Source organism: Onychostoma macrolepis, chromosome 14, assembly GCF_012432095.1.
Source record: "Onychostoma macrolepis isolate SWU-2019 chromosome 14, ASM1243209v1, whole genome shotgun sequence".
Lineage (NCBI taxonomy): Eukaryota > Metazoa > Chordata > Actinopteri > Cypriniformes > Cyprinidae > Onychostoma > Onychostoma macrolepis.
The window spans coordinates 21,632,193-21,655,092 of NC_081168.1; the positions used below are offsets into that span (position 1 = coordinate 21,632,193).

The 22,900-nt window shown below is 36.2% G+C and overlaps 2 protein-coding genes across 3 annotated transcripts; one reads left to right on the plus strand and one right to left on the minus strand.

The window, feature by feature from the left end:
- Window positions 1-2,912: 2,912 nt before the first annotated feature.
- Window positions 2,913-16,127, plus strand: guf1 (GTP binding elongation factor GUF1). 2 transcript variants are annotated; one of them, XM_058798253.1, is made up of 17 exons: window positions 2,913-3,329; window positions 3,548-3,659; window positions 3,750-3,898; window positions 3,987-4,067; window positions 4,614-4,691; window positions 5,176-5,259; window positions 5,363-5,427; window positions 6,624-6,827; window positions 9,359-9,498; window positions 9,603-9,726; window positions 9,856-9,988; window positions 10,922-11,065; window positions 11,656-11,789; window positions 13,640-13,741; window positions 14,012-14,131; window positions 14,964-15,000; window positions 15,085-16,127. In XM_058798253.1, the coding sequence occupies exons 1-17, from the start codon at window positions 3,138-3,140 to the stop codon at window positions 15,211-15,213; spliced, it is 2,028 nt and encodes a 675-aa protein (XP_058654236.1). In that variant the 5' UTR covers window positions 2,913-3,137; the 3' UTR covers window positions 15,214-16,127. The 2 variants fall into 2 exon arrangements, with proteins under 2 accessions (XP_058654236.1, XP_058654237.1); XM_058798254.1 differs by lacking the exons at window positions 14,964-15,000; window positions 15,085-16,127 and having other exon boundaries at window positions 13,640-13,793.
- A 670-nt stretch (window positions 16,128-16,797) lies between these two features.
- On the minus strand, window positions 16,798-22,347 carry gnpda2 (glucosamine-6-phosphate deaminase 2). Its single transcript, XM_058798262.1, has 7 exons — window positions 22,201-22,347; window positions 21,296-21,452; window positions 21,032-21,133; window positions 20,416-20,598; window positions 20,054-20,238; window positions 18,996-19,170; window positions 16,798-18,115 (listed from the first exon to the last, which is right to left on the minus strand). Exons 2-7 carry the CDS (start codon window positions 21,417-21,419, stop codon window positions 18,051-18,053), a joined length of 834 nt encoding a protein of 277 aa, XP_058654245.1. The 5' UTR covers window positions 21,420-21,452; window positions 22,201-22,347; the 3' UTR covers window positions 16,798-18,050.
- Window positions 22,348-22,900: the final 553 nt, after the last annotated feature.

The window sequence follows — 22,900 nt, forward strand, 5'->3', positions numbered from 1 at the left end:
TTGCATATTTTTAGTATGTAGTAGACATCACATCCAGTGACTCAGGTGGGATCCAGTGACTCACCCATCTTATTTTAGGGCCATTGACTCTGCAAAGACTGGGCTTACAACCTAATTACTTCTCAAAGCATGTCTATTTTTTAAACTTCTTCTTATTCTGTTAAATCAGTGTCTCAGACACAGATCAAAATCTTAATTATAGTGTTCAAAAAGAAATCTCAGAGCTCATTCACTAATTTAACACCAGATTTGGCTTGCCATATATGATGTGAAACCTCTTTTTTCATGCATTATTTTACTTTGAAGTCGCAGCATATTGTTTTCATCTGAAATTCGTGTGCGATGACCGCCATGTGACATGTAGATGAGCGACCCCACTGTTTGATGTTTGAATCAAATGTTGTGTGATATTTAAATGCTCAGCTCTCTGTGGACCAGCCTCAGCAGAACAGACTGATTTCTCGGAGAAATGAGCGAGCTCTGGGCTGGACGTGGGTGGCACAATCACACTAAGGAGAATGCGTGGGTCCAGGGCTTATTCCGGGATCTGATCAGTGCAGCAGAGGAGCACGATTTTAATGAGCGATACTTTACTAACTGCCATTACAGAGGGACACATTATCACACAGGCTATCAAAGTCATGTTGAACACAGTCATACATCATTATTACGGGGCTGAGGCCTACAGCAAACATCCATCAGGCAGTGTGAGAGGTCAACGGGAAGTGGAAACATGATAATGACTAAACCTGTGCTGCGCTTCTATCACAGTCTGTTTGCTTCCAGCTTTTCCTTTTGAACCTTTACATTTCAAATGGTACAATTTAGGTACTAATATGATACCAATGTGCATCTTTTAGGTTAAATGAGATACAAACTTGAAAGCTTTTTGTACCTTTTTCTGAGCGTGAAAAAAAAGAGCTCAGATATCAGGAGAATAAAATCGACTAATATCCCAAGGAACGTTTTCAGAGTTCAGAACATTCTGGCAAGGTTCTCACAAAGTTATGAACAAACATTCTTCCAATAACATTAATAGAATGTTTGTTGAAAGATATTTAGTTTTTAATAATGTTCTCAAAACATTCGAAAAAAAAAAAACTTATTTATGGAATGTTTTTTTTTTGTTTTTTTTTTCATGAGAATGTGGTTGTTCAGTTGGATGTTCATCTAACAGTTTTTAAACTTAATGGGAACGTTAGCAAAACGTTATTAGAACGTATTCCCAAATTTGCTTAAAGGAATGGTTCACCCAAAAATGAAAATTTTATACATTTTAATTATCCCTTTAAATTCAGTGCTGAAATCTTTTATGCCTCATTTCATTCACTTGACAAGACAATATATCTAAAACAAGCAGTGTTTTAAAGTACATCTAAAATGCAGATTAGTTTATTGTTTCTCATACTCTCTCGCACCAAATAAACATGCAAAATGCTTAATGCATACTTCTAAATTCATATATATATATATATATATATATATATATATATATATATATATACATACATTAAACACTCCATGATTAATTCACACATGCATATAAACACTCCAAAGCGCAATTTCACATAACTACGCTCACAGCTGCAAACACTTTTCAAAGCTAACATGAGTAGTGTTCTATAAATATCCTTCATAACAGCATCTGATCATGAAATAAAATAGATTTTGGTCCTCAGCATTGATGTTGAGAAACTGACAGGTGCAAACACAAAGCCACATTAAGGCCTGACAATGATAAATATCAACCAGCGGCCGTCAGCCATCAGAACCAGGAAAGCATCTCTCATTTGATTTCTTACTGAAGCAATATTCAGAGGGACCTACTCACTATGAGTGGGCTGTTATGTTGCCATGGTAATGATTTTCTTCCCACATATTCCGGCTGCATAATACATTGTGTTTATGGTGACACCTTGTGGGAAACAAGAGCGACTACACTCAATCAACAGCTGTAAGACAATAATTGAAAATTTAGTTTTAGAGTGTGTGTGTGTGTGTGTGTGTGTGTGTGTGTGTGTGTATATTTATAGTGTAAGCATTTATACAGTGTAAGTAAGGTATATTCTGTTCCATTCTATTCTATTCTAATGGAATTCAAGCTGCTGTTTTGTCAATCAGAAAATTGTAAGCTTTTGAAAATTAATCATTTACATTCTGCCACAAATCAAATTAAATAAAACTGAATCAAATTTAGGAATGACAATCAGAAGAGCTAATTTATTATTTTATTATTAAGTATTATGCACATATATATCACTTTTCAAACCACTTTCTTTTAAACAAATTATCTTTTCCTGTTTATTATTATTATTATAAAATTTTGTATTATTTATATAAATGTGTTGTAAACGTTAGGACAAAACATTCTTAAAGGAATGTTAATGGAATGTTCTTATAACTATTAATATTTGACATTCTGAGATCAACATTCTCAAAAAGTCTTTATAATATTTTTACTTGATGAACGTTTTCATGATGTTAAGAGAAACATTCTTCTTAGAATATAAAAAAAATGGTAAAATAACATATTCTGGGTGAAAACAAAAATAGTAGCCTATAATGTTGGAAACACTTTAGACACCTATAAATAATGTTCTAATCGTGACAAGTAACGTAGAAATTTTAACGTTTTAGTATAGGCCTATTAAAAATACACAATCAAAAAACCTTTTGTTTTGGGTAGGCTATAAAAGAAAAGTTAGTCGAACATTGTACGCAATATTTTAGGAACTAAATAACGTTTAAATAACGTTCTAATCACGATAAGAAAACATTTTAACATTCTTAAAATATGTTAGAAGCAAAATAAATATGTTCCTGAAACATTTGAGTGCAGATTTTATTATAAAATGCACTGGTAGTTATAAACTACATTTCCCATAATTCCATGTTCTTTCTGCGACAACAACGCTTGATGACGATTTTGCCAACATGGCGGCTTACAGTAGCTGTCACACGGGAGTACACAGTCTAGTGAAGACCTGACTGTTTCTAAACACTGAATATATGCTTTCAATGAGGATTTTAATCCTCAAATCTTTTTTCGACGGGAAGATATGTTCGACATGCAGTTTAAAACCACAATATTGTTTCTTTATTCAGGAATTACATGTTAGTGAGCTGATAGAGAGATTATGTCTCTGTTTAGATCCCACGGGCTCTTTCTGCCCTTTATCAAACGCTTTCCTGATATCAAAATATGCCGCGTTAAACGCAGATCTCAGGGCTGCATGACCACATATACAGTGATCAGACACAGATGGATGAAAAACTCTTGCTGGAGCATCAGTCCTGTCAGAGAATTCAGCTCCAATGTATCTGAGAAGGTAAATTGTGTTGCTTTGACTTGTTTTTGCTTTAAGCAGAATTCTATATAACCTATATATTAACCTAATATGATTTTACAGTAGCAACGTGACTGTGGCATTTTGGTGGGAACTCCTTAGTTATTCATTCTCTGAGTTTTATAGATAATAATGGTTTTATAATAACTTATGTGCTTTGTTGCAGCTGGATACTGAATCTGAGTCCTTTGCTTTTTCAGGAGAGTCTCGACATGTCAAAGTTTCCAGTGGAGAGAATTCGAAATTTCAGCATTATTGCTCATATTGATCATGGCAAGAGCACTTTAGCTGACAGACTTCTGGAGATCACAGGTGATTCTCTATTTTTCTTTCCTGTGAATTATGTGATTTTTGAAAAATTGTTCATATTCTCTTTATTTCGTTGGGTTTTTGTGTGAGTAGGTGCCATTGCAAAGACAGCGAGTAACAAGCAGGTGCTGGATAAACTGCAGGTGGAGAGAGAAAGAGGAATCACTGTTAAAGCTCAGACCGCATCTCTCTTTTACCAGCATGAGGGACAGACGTATCTGCTCAATCTCATCGACACACCTGTGAGGACAATGATTTGAACATTACTGTTAGTGAACTAATCTGTATTATTTACTATAGTTTGAGTGATTGCAATATTTTATTTTTTAGGGCCATGTTGACTTCAGCTATGAAGTTTCACGGTCCATATCTGCTTGCCAAGGAGTTCTGCTCATTGTAGATGCAAATCAGGTAAAACACTTTATGAATGACACTTTCTTCTTATGAAATGTGTAACGGAAGATTAACAGAGTTAAACACAGTAGTGAAGGTTCTTTAGTTTTTTAATTCTGAGCCTGCTACAGTTTGTTTTTATGCACATACCGATGTTATTTTTTGTATTATTTATAAGCTATTATAGTATTTATTAATATTTTAAATGTTTTTTAAATATATATTCAGTTTTTAGTTTTAGTAATTTTGTCATGTGTTTTTGTCTTTTTAATTAATTTTTGGGAGTGTTTGAAGCTGTTTCTATTATTTTTATATCGGTTTTAGTCATTTTCAAGCTCTCTCAGCTTTAATTTAAGCTTATTTTATTTCAGTTTCTGTCACCATTATGACACTTCTCATATTTGTTTAAGTTTTGTCTAATATTTACATATAAATATCATTTATTAAAAAAAAACAGCACAAACATAACAGCATAAATACTCTATCATTACTAAAAACTTTAGCCTTTTATAATTGCATTAAGAGAAAAATAACCTATCACATGTTTGTTTCTGTAATTCAAAGGGAATTCAAGCGCAAACAGTTGCCAATTTCTACCTGGCGTTTGAGGCTCAACTGACAATCATCCCTGTGATAAACAAGGTAGATTTTACAGAGAATTTATGATCTTTCCTTTAAATGCAGTAAACATTTTATATATGCAAGTTAAAAACACGATGTTTCATCCCAGTGCTTTGGATAAATTATAGAAATATCTTCATATCCAACTCAAGTTGAGTACAGAGGCAGGACACAATGCAGAAGATTTAGGAAAACCTTTTTTTATTATTTTTATTCAAATACCTGAATTGTTTTGATCTTGTGATCAGTCCAAATACAACTGTGAGGACCTTTATTAATTTGCTTTCATCCAAATGCTTTGTTACAGTTCTCTAGTATTTTTTGAGCTTGTTGCATAACTTATTATGATATACTATTACATTTATTATGATGATATATCATTGCTTTTGATCTAGTAATGAGCCTGATTGATTGAAAACTGATTGTTTTTTATATTTTCGCACTGACTTTTTAGCTGTTGCTCATCTGAATTGTCAACATTTAAGTGTGTGTGTTTAATTTTCAGATTGATTTGAAAAATGCTGATCCAGAGCGAGTTGAAAAACAGATTGAAAAAGTGTTTGATATTCCAAAGGAAGAGTGTATCAGGGTGAGCTCTATTTAAACATCACTCATGTTTTTTTGTTGTTTTTTTTTTTACAAATGTTATGCCATTTATATTTTTACCTTGGCTTGTGATTGTTTTTTTGTAGATCTCTGCAAAACTGGGCACAAACGTGGACCAAGTTCTCCAAGAGGTGGTGAGACGGATTCCTCCGTGAGTATCAGAAGCTGATTCACTTTTCTCCACAAGAGGTCACTGTGAGAGTGTGAGAACAGCACATACTATGTGGGTGTGATTGATTGATTGTATTTGACCATCTTTGTATTCATAAGATTGTATCAGACAGAAGGAACAAAATGATCCCCGAAGCCCAGATTACATCTTTCTAAACAGGATTATGAACAGGGAGAGGCCGTCGACAATGAATCACACGTTACAGTTCGCACAATAGAGAGACATGTAGAAAATATTTAGAATCAATTGATGTGTGATGTCAGGAAGAACAGAAGGTTCTGAGACAGATGTTATTAGAGAGAAAGAACAGTATTAGTTACAGACACCGGGCTTCTGCATCTCACAAAACCTGTCAAGAATTCACTACAAAAGACAAAAACAAACTTTTTGTTATATATTTTTTTCATTTATATATTTGAAGAAACAGAGCCTGATTTTTGTAATATAGAGAGCTTATAAATTTGTAAAATATAAAATTGCATTGTGAAATGATTTGCAAAACAGTTAAGCGCATACATTTCCTCCAAACAGTAATGCATAAAATACATTTAAAGGTTTTGGGTCAGTCGTTTTTTTAAGTCTCATGCTCAGTAATATTTTAAAATAATATTACAATTTAAAATAACTGTTTTCTATGTAAACATATAGTGAAATGTAATTTATTCCTGTGATGCAAAACTTGTTTTTCAGCATCATTACTCCAGTCTTTAGACACATGATCCCTCAGAAATCATTTTAATTTGCTGCTCAAGAAACATTTCTTATTATTATTAACATTTGCAAACTGTTGAGCTGCTTTATATTTTTGTGGAAACTTAATTTGAATTAAAATAATATTTGCTACTGTACTGTTAAAATGATTTTTTCATGTGAATATTTACAAACTACCTTTGATCGTGAAGATGGGAATGAATAAGGAAGTTTCATTTTGGTAAATCAACATCATCATGTGCTTTTCCAAAAAACCTGCTCGTCTACATTCTTCATCATCTCACATTTCCTCCATAACGTGTTATTTATAGCTTCTTTTTAAGTACATTGTTGGCATTGTACCCGAGGGACAGTTTTCAAATGTATAAATAAGGCATTTCATTCTCTAAAAGTCCCACAAGAAATGAGTTTGTTTACATACATTTCTGTACATGTAATTAATCAGTTTTTCCTCTCTGTTTCAGTCCGACAGCAAAGGTGGAAGGTCCATTTAAAGCCCTTGTCTTTGACTCCAACTTCGACCATTACAGAGGAGTAGTGGCCAACATCGCTTTGTTTGGAGGACGTGTGTCCAGAGGAGACAAGATCGTCTCTGCCCACCTGGGAAAGTCATATGAGGTCAATGAGCTGGGCCTTCTGAGACCTGACGAACACCCAGCAGAAACACTGTGAGAATCTCACATACACTGACTGCACAAACAGACCTCACAAGAAAACAAAAAGCAGATAAATAAATCAATCAGTCCTAAACAGTTTTTGTATGAAGATACTGATTTCAAAGGCACCAATATGCCACATCTAAAGATATACAGGTGCTGATCATATAATTAGAATATCATCAAAAAGTTGATTTATTTCACTAATTCCATTCAAAAAGTGAAACTTGTATATTATATTCATTCATTACACACAGACTGATATATTTCAAATGTTTATTTCTTTTAATTTTGATGATTATAACTGACAACTAAGGAAAATCCCAAATTCAGTATCTCAGAAAATTAGAATATTACTTAAGACCAATACAAAGAAAGGATTTTTAGAAATCTTGACCAACTGAAAAGTATGAAAATGAAAAGTATGAGCATGTACAGCACTCAATACTTAGTTGGGGCTCCTTTTGCCTGAATTACTGCAGCAATGCGGCGTGGCATGGAGTCGATCAGTCTGTGGCACTGCTCAGGTGTTATGAGAGCCCAGGTTGCTCTGATAGTGGCCTTCAGCTCTTCTGCATTGTTGGGTCTGGTGTCTCTCATCTTCCTCTTGACAATACCCCATAGATTTTCTATCGGATTAAGGTCAGGTGAGTTTGCTGGCCAATCAAGCACAGTAACACTATGGTCATTAAACCAGCTTTTGGTACCTTTGGCAGTGTGGGCAGGTGCCAAGTCCTGCTGGAAAATGAAATCAGCATCTCCATAAAGCTTGTCAGCAGAAGGAAGCATGAAGTGCTCTACAATTTCCTGGTAGATGGCTGCGTTGACTGTGCACATTAGAAAACACAGTGGACCAACACCAGCAGATGACATGGCAGCCCAAATCATCACAGACTGTGGAAACTTCACACTGGACTTCAAGCAACATGGATTCTGTGCCTCTCCACTCTTCCTTCAGACTCTGGGACCTTGATTTCCAAATGAAATGCAAAATTTACTTTCATCTGAAAAGAGGACTTTGGACCACTGAGCAACAGTCCAGTTCTTTTTCTCCACAGCCCAGGTAAGATGCTTCTGACGTTGTCTCTGGTTCAGAAGTGGCTTGGTAGCCTTTTTCCTGAAGACGTCTGAGCGTGGTGACTCTTGATGCACTGACTCCAGCTTCAGTTCTCTCCTTATGAAGCTCTCACAAGTGTTTGAATCAGCTTTGCTTGACTGTATTCTCAAGCTTGCAGTCATCCCTGTTGCTTGTGCACCTTTTCCTACCTAAATTCTTCCTTCCAGTCAACTTTGCATTTAATATGCTTTGATACAGCACTCTGTAAACAGCCACACCTTTCAGTAATGACCTTCTGTGACTTACCCTCTTTGTGGAGGCGTCAATGTTCGTCTTCTGGATCATTGCCAAGTCAGCAGTCTTCTCCATTATTGTGGTTTCAAAGAACAAGAGATACCCGGAATTTATACTGTAGGGATGGTCATTAATTGAAACTCAAATGTAAATATTCTAATTTTCTGAGATACTGAATTTGGGATTTTCCTTAGTTGTCAGTTATAATCATCAAAATTAAAAGAAATAAACATTTGAAATATATCAGTCTGTGTGTAATGAATGAATATAATATACAAGTTTCACTTTTTGAATGGAATTAGTGAAATAAATCAACTTTTTGATGATATTCTAATTATATGACCAGCACCTGTAGAACAAAATCAAGTAATCTTAAGAAAAGAGTTTTCAAACTTTACAACCCAGCCAACCCAGAGACTCGAGTATAAAGTTGTATTTCTTTATTATAAGTAACCTTTCAGTTATCTTTTTGCATTTTTATATAGAATTGTTTATATTTAATGAAATACAATTTTAGAAGTATTCAGTGGTTATTTTGGTTGGATACAATTAATTTAAGAAAATTGTACCAATTCCAAAACTCTGAAATTGCACTGGAATTTAAATTTTAAACCTAAAAATGAGTTTCGTGATTTAAAAAAAATAACATTGAATATTATAAATAACATCTAAAAACATGAATTAAAAGTAAAAAAAAATGTTAAAGATTTATAGATCCCTGATTAATTCTTGTTTTCAAATTGAAAATTGTTTTGAGGAGTCCAAAACTCTGAGATTGCACTGAAACTGGAAGATCATGATTAAAGATGTTAAAGAAAATGAGCTGGAAATAAAAATAATAAAGATTCACAGACCCCTGATTAATGCTTTTTTTTTTTTTTTTTAAATAAGAAAATTATTTTGAGGGATCCAAAACTCTTGAGACTGCAAATTTAGGACTGAAATGTTGGACTAAGAATTGAATTTTAATTCTAAAAATAAAGACTTCCCTGATATTGAAAAAAAGAACAGTAAAGAATATGAATAAGATGTTAAAGAAAATGTATTAGAAATAAAAATTATGCAGACCCTTGATTAAAAACCCAGGCCTTAAGAAATAACTAAGAAATAAGCATTTTTCAGGTTGACAGGTCTCTGTCAGTTGCACTAATTTAACCTTTGACCTTTTGCATTTTGACATTTTTGCCCTCAGGTATGCAGGGCAGGTGGGTTACGTGATTGCAGGGATGAAAGAAGTGAAGGAGGCTCAGATTGGAGACACACTTTACCTCCAAAAACAGCCTGTGGAGCCGCTGCCAGGGTTCAAACCGGCTAAAGCCATGGTCTTTGCAGGTGTGTTTCTAAAACCGTCCTGATGTTTGTGATAAATTGTGTAAACCAAAGTTTAAGGGGTAGGTTTATAGTGCTGTAAATCTGAAATTGTGTAACACTTTCAGGCATGTATCCCATGGACCAGTCAGAATACACAGCCCTGCGCAGCGCTGTGGAGAAACTGACGCTGAACGACTCCAGCGTGACGGTTCAAAGGGACAGCAGTTTAGCTCTGGGGGCTGGATGGAGGTACACACGCACACACAAACAGACAAATCAGTGCGAGCTTAAACTGTTGTTTTAAGTTCAGTCGCTCAGTCAAGCAGGTATTTTTTCACTTTTTAAATATTTAAAGAGGCTAATTTCTCTATGTCTCAGGCTGGGATTTCTGGGCTTGCTGCATATGGAGGTGTTTAACCAGCGTTTAGAGCAGGAGTACAATGCATCTGTCATAGTAACAGCTCCGACTGTACCGTACAAGGCTGTGCTAGCATCTGCCAAACTCATAAAGGTAAGACTCATTGTCCCAATATGCTAACCACCCAGAACACCTTAGCAACTATATAGCAACATGGTATATACTATATACCATAACAACTGCATAGAAACATGCTAAAAACTACTCTGAACACCTTAGGAACTGAATAGCAACATGCTAAAAACTAGCTGGAATATCTTAGAAATTGCATAAGAATGTGTTAAAGGTGTGATAAGTGATTTCTGGTAGCCAATGTTGACATTTGAAATCACCAAAACAAACACGCCCCTACCCCAAAAGGGTCTCACCCCTATTTTGATAGCTCTGCCCCACACATACGTACACATCCCAGGCAACGATTAGTTCTGTGAAACAAAGCAAAATTCATTATAATCAGTGATGCTGTCTACACTGGATGCCACACAGGAGTAAACTGCTGCCCCTTTCTATTCATGACATATTGACACAAATTTGAAATGATTTTCAACGGTCGCTTTGTCGCGTCCAGTGTAGACAGACCGCAGGACAACTGTCGTGTCCGGTGTAGACACGGTGTAAGCCTCCTTTTGTTCCGAAGACGTTTTCCTATTTAGTTTTTTATCCGCCATCTCTATCTTTCTGTCGTTGCTCGGCTCGGCTAATGTCCGTAATGTGCACTGATGAGAGCTCTCTCCTCTTCATCATGAGGAGACACGCCCCTTACTGCTGATTGGCTACAAGTTTGTTTTGGTACTCGCCCCCGACTCAGTTTTCTAAAGCGTTTTTGAAACATGACATACCCCACCTTTAAATATCACAGAGAATACCTTAGTAGCAATATAGCAACGCCCTGGCATTGTGTTGGTGAGTTTTACACGTGCAACCTCCTTTTTCTTCTTGTTAACTGTATGCAGAGATTTATATGAATGAACATGAATGAATGGATGAATGAACAACATTTGGTGATAAGCAGTTTTTGATTTGTAGGAACACGGTGAAGAAGTGATCACCATCATCAACCCGGCTCAGTTCCCTGATAAGTCACAGGTCGTGGAGTATTTGGAACCCATGGTGATGGGAACCATCATCGCTCCGGACGACTTCACTGGAAAGATCATGACCCTGTGTCAGGTCAGATTAGGTCGATCGCCTTTCACATTGACTGCAGTTAGTTTAGTTTACTCAATCTAAGTTAAAAGTAGTGCTGTCAAACAATTAATCGCATCCAAAAAAGTTTTTGTTTACATAATATATGTGTGCTCTGTATATTTATTATGTTTATATAAATACACAAACATGCATGTATATATTTCAGAAAAATATGTTATGTTTATATATTAAATATATTTATTTATAATATAAATTATATGAATATAAATATAAACGTAAATACATGTAAATATTTTCAAAATATATGCTGTATGTTTGTTTTTATATAAACATAATAAATATACACAGAACACATATATTATGCAAACAAAAACTTTTATTTTGTATGCGATTAATCGCAATTAATCATTTAGCATGTTGCTATCGCAATTAATCGTTTGACAGCACTAGTAAAAAGTAAACAAAGTAACGATCTTGGTTTCTCAAATTCAAAGAAATAGATCAAAGTGACTAAATCCACTAAACTTAATTTGCCTCCCAATTTCTGTGAAAGCATGTTTTAAGTCTTGCATTTGTAGTGACCCACAATGCAATTCTCTGCCTTATTGAAGAGCCGCAGGGCCGTTCATAAGAATATGTTCTACATCGATGACCATCGGGTGATGATTAAGTATATTTTCCCTCTAAACGAAATTGTGGTGGACTTTTACGACCAGCTGAAATCCATGTCATCAGGATACGCCAGGTGAGCTTGTTGTGAAGGAATTAATTAGTGCTTATATTAGTAATAAGACTTTTATATAGCACATTTCAGAATCTCAGGGTTGCTTTACAAATATAATAATACAGTGGGGCAAAAAAGTATTTAGTCAGCCACCAATTGTGCAAGTTCTCCCACTTAAAAAGATGAGAGAGGCCTGTAATTTTCATCATAGGTATACCTCAACTATGAGAGACAAAATGAGAAAAAAAATCCAGAAAATCACATTGTAGGATTTTTAAAGAATTTATTTGCAAATTATGGTGGAAAATAAGTATTTGGTCAATAACAAAATTTCATCTCAATACTTTGTTATATACCCTTTGTTGGCAATGACAGAGGTTAAACGTTTTCTGTAAGTCTTCACACACTGTTGCTGGTATTTTGGCCCATTCCTCCATGCAGATCTCCTCTAGAGCAGTAATGTTTTGGGGCTGTCGCTGGGCAACACAGACTTTCAACTCCCTCCAAAGATTTTCGATGGGGTTGAGATCTGGAGACTGGCTAGGCCACTCCAGGACCTTGAAATGCGTCTTACGAAGCCACTCCTTCGTTGCCCGGGCGGTGTGTTTGGGATCATTGTCATGCTGAAAGACCCAGCCACGTTTCATCTTCAATGCCCTTGCTGATGGAAGGAGGTTTTCACTCAAAATCTCACGATACATGGCCCCATTCATTCTTTCGTTTACGGATCAGTCGTCCTGGTCCCTTTGCAGAAAAACAGCCCCAAAGCATGATGTTTCCACCCCCATGCTTCACAGTAGGTATGGTGTTCTTTGGATGCAACTCAGCATTCTTTCTCCTCCAAACACGACAAGTTGAGTTTTTACCAAAAAGTTCTATTTTGGTTTCATCTGACCATATGACATTCTCCCAATCCTCTTCTGGATCATCCAAATGCTCTCTAGCAAACTTCAGACGGGCCCGGACATGTACTGGCTTAAGCAGGGGGACACGTCTGGCACTGCAGGATTTGAGGCCTTTGTTACTTTGGTCCCAGCTCTCTGCAGGTCATTCACTAGGTCCCCCCGTGTGGTTCTGGGATTTTTGCTCACAGTTGGGTGAGATCTTGCGTGGAGCCCCAGATCGAGGGAGATTATCAGTGGTCTTGTATGTCTTCCATTTTCTAATAATTGCTCCCACAGTTGATTTCTTCACACCAAGCTGCTTACCTATTGCAGATTCAGTCTTCCCAGCCTGGTGCAGGTCTACAATTTTGTTTCTGGTGTCCTTTGACAGCTCTTTGGTCTTGGCCATGGTGGAGTTTGGAGTTGGACTGTTTGAGGTTGTGGACAGGTGTCTTTTATACTGATAACAAGTTCAAACAGATGCCATTAATACAGGTAACGAGTGGAGGACAGAGGAGCCTCTTAAAGAAGAAGTTACAGGTCTGTGAGAGCCAGAAATCTTGCTTGTTTGTAGGTGACCAAATACTTATTTTACCGAGGAATTTACCAATTAATTCTTTAAAAATCCTAGAATGTGATTTTCTGGATTTTTTTCCCTCATTTTGTCTCTCATAGTTGAGGTATACCTATGATGAAAATTACAGGCCTCTCTCATCTTTTTAAGTGGGAGAACTTGCACAACTGGTGGCTGACTAAATACTTTTTTGCCCCACTGTACATAAAACAAATACATAATCCAAGCAGTACTAACAATACAGAGGCGAAACAAAACAGAGACAAATAAAAGTGTGAGATGTGTTAGGAAACATTAGAAAAAGATTGTAAATAAGTGAGGTTTCAGTGTTTTGATATCTGGATAGATGTAACTTTGAGTTTCTGGATAAACTGGATGTCACTTCTGTGAATTTGTTTTCCTGTTGTCCATAGCTTTGATTACGAGGATGCTGGTTATGAGGCTGCTGATCTGATTAAGATGGACTTCCTCCTCAACGGGCGGCCAGTGGAAGAACTTGCCACTATCGTTCATAAGCAAGTCTTGATCTTTCATGATACAGTTACAGTTTTACTGATATTTTAAGAGGTATTTATGAGTTACTTGATCATTTAAAGGCAATTAAATACCCAAATCCCTGAAAAATGTGAATATGGCTATAAAAACAGTTGTGAAAAACACAACTGCTGCTGTGTAGTTTGTGTATGATTTGAGCTGATAATTGGCGTCATCTTGATATCATCTTTCATGTTTGTGATGTGATTGCTAAAAAAATGACACAAGCTCTGATTTGTCCTTGTGTTCAGAGACAAAGCGTACAGTGCGGGTAAAGCCATATGTGAGAGACTGAAGGAGTCCATCCCCAGACAGATGTTTGAGATCGCAGTGCAAGCAGCCATCGGCAGCAAGATCATCGCTCGAGAAACGTAAATGTGGACTTGTCGTATTGAGCATGTTACTGAGATAATAACTTCAAACTTAAAGTAATAGTTTAAATGAAAATTTGCTTAAAAATGAGTTTGTTTCTTCATCAGAACAGATTTGGAGAAATTTAGCATTATATCACTTGCTCACCAATGGATCCTCTGCAGTGAATGGGTGCCGTCAGAATGAGAGTCCAAACAGCTGATAAAAACATCACAATAACAGCAGTAATTAACATCTTGTGAAGTTGTTTGTTTAAAAAAAAAAGTTGTTTTAGCTTCAAACCTTTGCTTCCATCTAAAATATTCCATCTGAAAGAGTCCATAATCCATAATACCGCTTTGTCAAGTGAAAAAGTTACCTTGTCTGAATCAGGAGAGAAATCTGCACAGATCAAGCACCATTTACAAGCATAAACAGTCTAAACAAAAATGTTGGTGGATTTTGGTGAACTTTTTCACTGGAGGACACGTGATTATGGATTGTGGACTTCTTTATTTTTACCAGAAGAGATGGTTTAAAAGTGGATTTAACACCTTAATAATGGATTTGTTTCTTACAAATACGCATACTTCAAAAGACGTTAAATGATGGACTGTGGTTGTGTGGATTATTCAAATTTTTTTATCAGCTGTTTGGACTCTCATTCTGACGGCACCCATTCACTGCAGAGGATCCACTGGTGAGCAAGTCATGTAATGGTAAATTTCTCCAAATCTGTTCTGATGAAGAAACAAACTCATCTACATCATGGATGGCCTAAATTTGTAGCAAATTTTCATTTTTGGATGAACTACTCCTTTAATATTACTTATCTTTGTTTCCCTCTTTTAGAATAAAAGCATATCGAAAGAATGTCCTGGCAAAATGTGTGAGTACCCCTTCTCATACTGAAAAATGTTTATTCTACTATTTTGATTAGCTGCTGATTCTTGGTCACATCTGTCTTTCCTAGTATGGTGGTGACATTACACGAAAAATGAAACTGCTAAAGAAGCAGGCTGAGGGAAAGAAGAAATTGCGCCGCATTGGAAACATTGACGTCCCAAAAGACGCTTTCATCAACGTTCTTAAACGGAAGTAGTTCCCTCAGGAACATTATCATAACAGACATCAAAGCCTGGGGTTGATTTGTGAATAGGAACATGCCAATGTACAGTATGATGATTGATTTAGAAATGCTATTAAAGTTCATATAACTAAGTGATGTTGTTCTGGGAGCTTAAAGCAGGTTTGATGAATTAATCTTCATCATGCTGAAACAACATCGCAGTTCTCTCAGGAGCGGATTCAGAGACTGCAAGCTAAGGGTTTTCATTGGAAACGTTTAGACTGAGTGGATGCAGAAGTATTTGGCAGCACTGTTTCCCTTTGAACACATTTGTTTCATTTCCACCAAGCTGCAGAGGCTGCAGTGCTTGTGGATGTAAGGCTGAAAGCAGTCTGGGACATTTTCTGAAACATTTTTGAGTGTTTGAGTTTTTGCAACTATAAGCAGAAATCGGGCGATTCTGACAAGACTATTGCATGTCAATGTCTTATTTCACCCCATAATTAAAAACATATAAGGATTTTTACTATGCATATAGATAATTAACCCTGTTTTTATTACAGTTGCAATTAAGCACTCCACCTTTCCATTCGGTGGCCTTTCGGAAAGTAAAAGAAGAAGAGTTTGAATTATAACTGTACTTTGGTGCTGCACAAATATTGTACAACGCACAGCTAGCTAGCTGCCTCAGGGGTCCGTGACGTTCGTCAGAGTTCGCCAATGTCAAATTGATTGAGATGGCCAGTCAATCAAATAAAGGCGGGCTTTACTGTTCACAGAAGCCAAGTGACAACTGTTATTTGACAACTGTTTCACTATAGAAATGTTAAACGACCAACAGAAATATCCAAATTTTATCTGTTTTATATTGAAAAAAAACGTGAATCGAAATGTAATGGCTTTGTCTCAAGTGTCATTTAGCCTATTAAATTAAAAAGATTATTTGAAAATAGTTTGAACGCATTACGTTTCAATAAATTCTATTTCTTTATAGGGCTGGGCGGTATTGCGATATATATATCATGGTTAAATATATCTGTGAAGCACAGGACTAGTTATTTGCATGTTAGATTGATAAAGAAACATGCATGCATGTGAAACTGAAAAATCGGGCCATGCTTGATGTTAAAGGAGTTATTCACACTGGTCTTGACTGAATAACTTTTGTAGATTTAATAGGAATCCGTTTGTATTTAATTCATACAATGAAGTCAATGCCGTGTTTTATTTTTACATTTGATTATTTAAATATATTCCACAGATATGGAGAACATAAAAATGTACCCCATTATGATTTTTGATGACAGTTTTGCGAGGGTAGTTGTGATGTTACGTAAGCTTTGTGAATCAAGTCTACTGGGTGAGCAATATATTAATTGCTTGATAGTGAACTGAAGAGGTGAACGTATTTAAACCATAGTTTCAGCTTCCTCTGAATTTCAGTCATATTATTCAAACATACACAAGACAAGTCTTTTTCTCAGGAATATATGGTTACGTAGTTTTCTTCATAACCGATTCTGAATATGGAAATAACTGTGCGCAAAATGTGCAACGTGGTACTCAAAATACGACCTGGACATCTTTCGGTCCAAATTGTGTACTATTGAGGCACAATAAATGAAACTTTTGTTTTATTTATCCATCCATGAGCAAGTACAGAAAGACACAAGAGGATGATTTGGTTTTTGGAGTGCAAATCTGTTAACAGTCAGTTCACATAATCTTGTAATCCATACAAATGTATACACTCCTTCCAAAATCATTCCCTAAAGTACAGTACAGAAGGGTTTAGAAACACCAAAAACTCAACACAGACTTATTCAGGAAGCAATGAAACAAAAGTGTGTTTTACAATACAAGTAGAATGTCAGACTTGTGCCTTATAGTTTTAAGAAATGAAACAGCCTGTACATCAAAAAGAACAGTAACTAAAGAGAATACATGGGTACTACACATCATGTGTGAAATTAGTTAACTTCAAAAACATTCACACACTTCTCTACTCAGATGTGCCAATGAAAGCCTTTTAATATTTGAATAAGCAAACATGAACATTTTCCACTGGTTTTACATGCTGCAAGTAACCTGGATTCATTCAAAAGGCAAGAAAATGTAAATTGTATAAAACGCACATGTACTTAGTAGGAAATTCTGATCACAGATCATCTTCCTGTTAACTTGTTTTTTTATCAGCATATAAGACACTACAAATGATTAGGTATCATAACACCTGGAGGTTTCATATATATAGAGAGAGATCCTAAATTTGGAGAATTTAGGGAAGGGACTTCAAAGTGTATTTACGTAACATCTAAACAAAAATATTTCAATAAGTTGCCTTGTAGTCAAATTCAACATTCAAGTCAACTTTAAGTATCTGTGGGTTATAGTGTGTTAATAAAAAACTGACCATCAGTGAAAACAGATGCTCGGCTTGAAATGCAGACCTTCCATATTTCCTGAATAAACTACAGTACAGAAGAACTGATATGTCGGCTTTCTCAGAATGTGTTATAACAGATGATACAATCAGATGACAGATGAGTGATAGTGTTATGTAAAACAGTAAACATTAGCTGAAAGGGTTAAGTTATGAGTGTTTTTCAGTATAATTTCCCTAAAACATTGTCTTTTCCTGTTAATACTGGCCTTACAGTAGTTTAAAAGTGAATTATAAAGGCTAGCACAGAGCACAGTTGGAGTGCGTGAACATGGCACCATAGGAAAGCAAAGGTGTTTTGTACATCTACCTGTTACACTTTATGACCATTCAAAACTGCTGTGGTCCCTGAGGCCAGTTTCCACTCATTCACACTGATGTCATTCCGATTTTTCTGCCGTTTTTCCAGACGTCCCATCTGGTGCGTTCAGTCCATGTAGTCCTTCACAGTGAGCATTGGATCAACTAGCTGATTGTGGACGTGCATCAGCCCTGCAGGACAGAAGATCCATCAGTATGTTTAGGAAATCCAGCCCAGCCAAAGATATTAAACCCCCAGGAGAGACCAAAGCCCTTAAGACCGGACAGATCGTGTTTCTGAGAAAAGCGCTTGTGATGGGCATTCCAGACGGGTTTAGATCTTGAACCTGCCGTCTTTAGACAGATATTGACCTTGAGACGAGCCAACCACTAAAACCAAGATGAGATCAGTAAAAACGATGAAAAGCAAACAAACAGCTGCTCTATTGGGTTCCTCAGAGGGAAAAAGCATGGATAAAATTTTAGGGTTGGTAAGATTTTTATGTTTTTAAAAGATGTCTCTTATGTTCACCAAGGCTGCATTTATTTGATGAAAAACACAGTAAAAGCAGCAATATTGTAAAAAAAAAAAATTACAATTTAAAATAACAGTTTTCTATTTGAATATATTTTAAAATGTCATTCATTTCTGTGATGCAAAGCTGAATTTTCAGCATAATTTCTCCAGTTTTCAGTATCACATGATCCCTCAGATATCATTCTTTCTTTGCTGAGTTCGACGTATTTTGTTGACCCTGGAACAACATTTTAATCCAAAAATTTTGTCTTGACCATATCTCTACACCTAAACCTAACCTTACCCGTGAGTAATACTTAAAATCAGATTTAATGATAGATGAATGATACTGATGTACAAGCACCAAACACTGATTGTAAGCCTAAACTTCACAAAAACTATAAACGGTTTCTTCAAATCTGATTGGCTAATCACAATGTTGTTCCAGGGTCAACAAAGATGTTCTTCAAAGAATTTGCTTCCACAGAAGAGCAACTTTCCATCAACGTGAGTCAAAGATTTGCCCCTTAGGCAACAGAAAGCTCAGTCACGTACCTTTAAAATACTTCACAGTTTTGACCCTGAGTTCCAGCGTCGCATCTTCATCGCAAACAAAAATGGTTCGTGGATGCTGCTGGAAGGCAGATACCGTCCACATGTGGTTCACACCTTCCTCGATGGCTTTATACAGGGCAAAGGCCTTATGAGCTCCTGTGATCAGAATCATGACCTGCAAATCAAGGACAAAAAGATAAGTATTGTCTTAAAATGATCACATTCAGAATGGTGGCTTTCCAATGTTGTTCTGAAGGCAAACGTATGTCAAAAACTAGTTTAATTTTAGAGTAAGTCGCCAACATTTCTATGTCTAATCAAGAAATTCTCAGGTCCTAAAACAAAAGAAACTGTATTGTTTCATTACTGAAATAACCATTTAATTTGTTTAAAAAGTTTTAGTTTCTTTCAGGGTACAACGCGACTTGGAAATGTTTTAGGAGATGCACGCGGTCTGTTATAATAATATGATGATGACGATAATCAGGTGACGTCTGGCATCCAATCAGTCTCACACTGAGACACAGACTCATGTTCAATTTAGTGCTATAACAAAGAGAACATTTGTTACTATATAAAAGATAATTATATTTATCAATTGCAGATGACAAATGCTCCAAACAAAAGTGTGTCTGACTGGGACAAAAGGAAGACACTGATATCACAAAGAATGCTATTGAAATTAAGGACAAAAGATGTTGTGTTCATTCTACATTCAGTCTCAACCACTAACACCCACTACAGGTTCACACTCAGATTCATGTCAAGTCTTACATTTGGAAGCATTAAGAATTTATATTGATGTGGCAAGTAAAATATTTGCATTGTGACGTTAAATTGATGACAAATACATTCCCATTGTAATCACTGAAAATATAATTTCTTTGTTTTTAAGGTGCTTTAAACTTTGCAGCTGATATGACAATCAGTTTGTTTTCCGTTCTGTGCTTTATTAATATTTCTAAGTCTGACTTTTATGGTTTATATGCCAGATGATACTACAGAACGTCTTCTCTCTTTCAGCTGAACGATCTTCTCCTTTATATTCTTTAATTTACCTCTCTGGCATCCATCACTGTTCCTACTCCAACGGTGAGAGTCATGGTGGGCACTTTGGAAAGATTGTTCCCAAAGAAACGAGCATTGGCTACTATCGTGTCCTTGGCCAGGGTCTTCACTCTGGTCCTGGACACAAGACTGGAGCCGGGCTCATTAAAGGCGATGTGCCCGTCTGGACCAATGCCTAAAAAAAACAAGAGGTACAAAATGGAGAAAGATTAATAATAGATTAGTGGATGAAAATCTGCAATGATTCTGAATATAGTAGTAGTTGGGTACGAAAGTAAGTAATGCAAATGACTGAAAATACTGGTGTGTCTCGAAAAAAACAATTTATTGGGATCTGATTTATTGAATGCACCTCCCACAAACAGCTCAATTCCACCAGCAGCAGTAATTTTCTGCTCAAAGGCTTCACACTCTGCCTGCAGGTTGCTGGCGTTGCCGTCCAGTATATGTGTGTTCTGGGGTTCGATGTCAGTGTGCTTAAAGAAGTTATTCCACATGTAGGAGTGATAGCTCTCAGGATGATCCCTGGGAAGACCTGAAGATGAAGACAAATGTAGAAAGAAATTATGATGCTGCTTTTAATTATTACAGTATTTTCTACTCTAACACAGTCATAAATTCTGCATTCAGTTAATGAGAATCACCATTGAGAATAATGGGAAAAAAGTAAACAAACTAGATTCATTATGATGAATGCAGTTCTATTCGAAGGAAAACATGCTTTTTTAAGTCGTGAAAATGTCACAATGCAACTATAATGTTTATTAAATGTTTTCTGAGCTAGAAAGGGATGAGGATGAAGGGCCAGTGTGTAAACGCTCTTTAACATTGTTTTATGCGTTATCCATGCGTTGTTTTATGCTGACTTGCTGCATCGGCAGCTCTCGTTCTGCAGTGTTTTGAGAGAGTTTGTGGAGATCTTGCGTACTCAGCACTTGTGAGAAGTGATCTGTGCAGTTCACACTCACCCACATACTCATCCATGTTAAATGTCTTCACGTATTTGAAAGACAGGTCTCCATTCTTGTGGTATTCGATCAGCTTTCTATAGCAGCCGAGGGGTGTGCTACCTGCAAACAATCAGATTATATAATAACCATAATCTTCCTGATATATAGAATTTACAGATTCCGATACATTTCTGAGAGAAACAGGATATTCAACAAGAAAGACATACATAGGGCAGGACTGGATTTTATACATTGGGAACTGCTTGATAACTTTTAGTTCACCTGTTGGAAGTCCTAAAGTGAAGAAGCGGTCAGCGGTGGGTTTGAACTGGATGATCCGGTTGCGGATGTACTTTGCAGCCCATTCGCTGGCCAGATCATAGTCGTCCAGAATCACAAGTCTCATGACTTCTCACAGATAACAGGTCACCTTAAGACTCTAAAAATAAAGACAGATCAATACTTTATTGACCAACACTGAACAATTCAGATGATCAAGCAAAGCCCAGTCCAGTGAGGAGCAAAACAACCAAGATGCACATTTGCTTTAATAAATGTGACCCTGGACCATAAAGCCAGTCTTAAGTCGCTGGAGTATATTTGTAGCAATAGCCAAAGATACATTGTATGGGTCAAAATTATAGATTTTTCTTTTATGCCAAAAATCACTAGGATATTAAGTAAAGATCTTGTACCATAAAGATATTTTGTGAATTTCTTACTCTAAATGTAGCAAAACTTAATTTTTGATTAGTAATATGCATTGCTAAGAACTTCATTTTAAAGGAGATTTTCTCAATATTTAGATTTTTTTGCACCCTCAGATTCCAGATTTTCAAATAGTTGTATCTCAGCCAAATATTGTTCTATCCTAACAAACCATACATCAATGGAAAGCTTATTTATTCAGCTTTCAGATGCTGTATAAATCTCAATTTCGAAAAATTGACACTTAAGACTGGTTTTGTCGTCTAGGGTCACAAATATGATCCAATAACATCTACAGTGTGTAATCAGCATGGCAATATATAACGTTAATCATAACACTGCATATGTTTGCTTCTTAACTTATATATTAATGACATCAAATCCTCTAGCTTTATTTACAACCAGCTGCGTTTTAAAGTGTCGTTAGTTGTCTAATAATGGTTATGGATATATGATGGGTAATAAAATCTTTTACTTACAGTGATAAAGCGCAGGATCTCAGCCGCGTCCGGGTGAATGGTTCCAAGTTTTCTTTAAAAACACCGATCATGTGATCGAGTTCCGGTCATGTGCGCTGACAACACACTTCCGGGTTGTAGCAGCTGCCTATGTATGGAGACCGATGAGGTTCTTCTATAATATGAAATAAGCAATGTGCTGTATGAATGAAATGATAATAAGCATGTAGGATATCGTTTAAATTTGAAAATATGTGAATTAAGAAACCTTAGCATTTCATATCGTACTGACACTGTTGTTTATTAAAGGAGACATATTGTTTGATCAAAATGTATGTTTTATTAGAATGACAAACTGTACATTTGTAGGTAAAATAACAATAGTGCAAGCATCTATCTATTGCGTAGCTTAATTTATAATTTTGTCCAATTTTCTCTCCGGTCGTTTAATTTCCTTCTTTTCTATCATGCCTGACCTTGCAGGAGGACCCCAGGGAGGCAGGCGGCTATGAGAGAGAGAGAGAGAGAGAGAGGAACAGAAGGCGTCGGATTGAGGGATGATAGCGTGCAGAAGTCTGATTCGTTTTGGCGAATCGGTTCGTTCGGACAGTTCGTTTCAAGCGGTTCAAAAATTTTTCAGTCGATTCGTTTGAGACGACACTATGAAGTGTTTACAGAAACAGCGGCGGGACGTTTTTGTTGTTTTGTTTGTTTGGTTGGT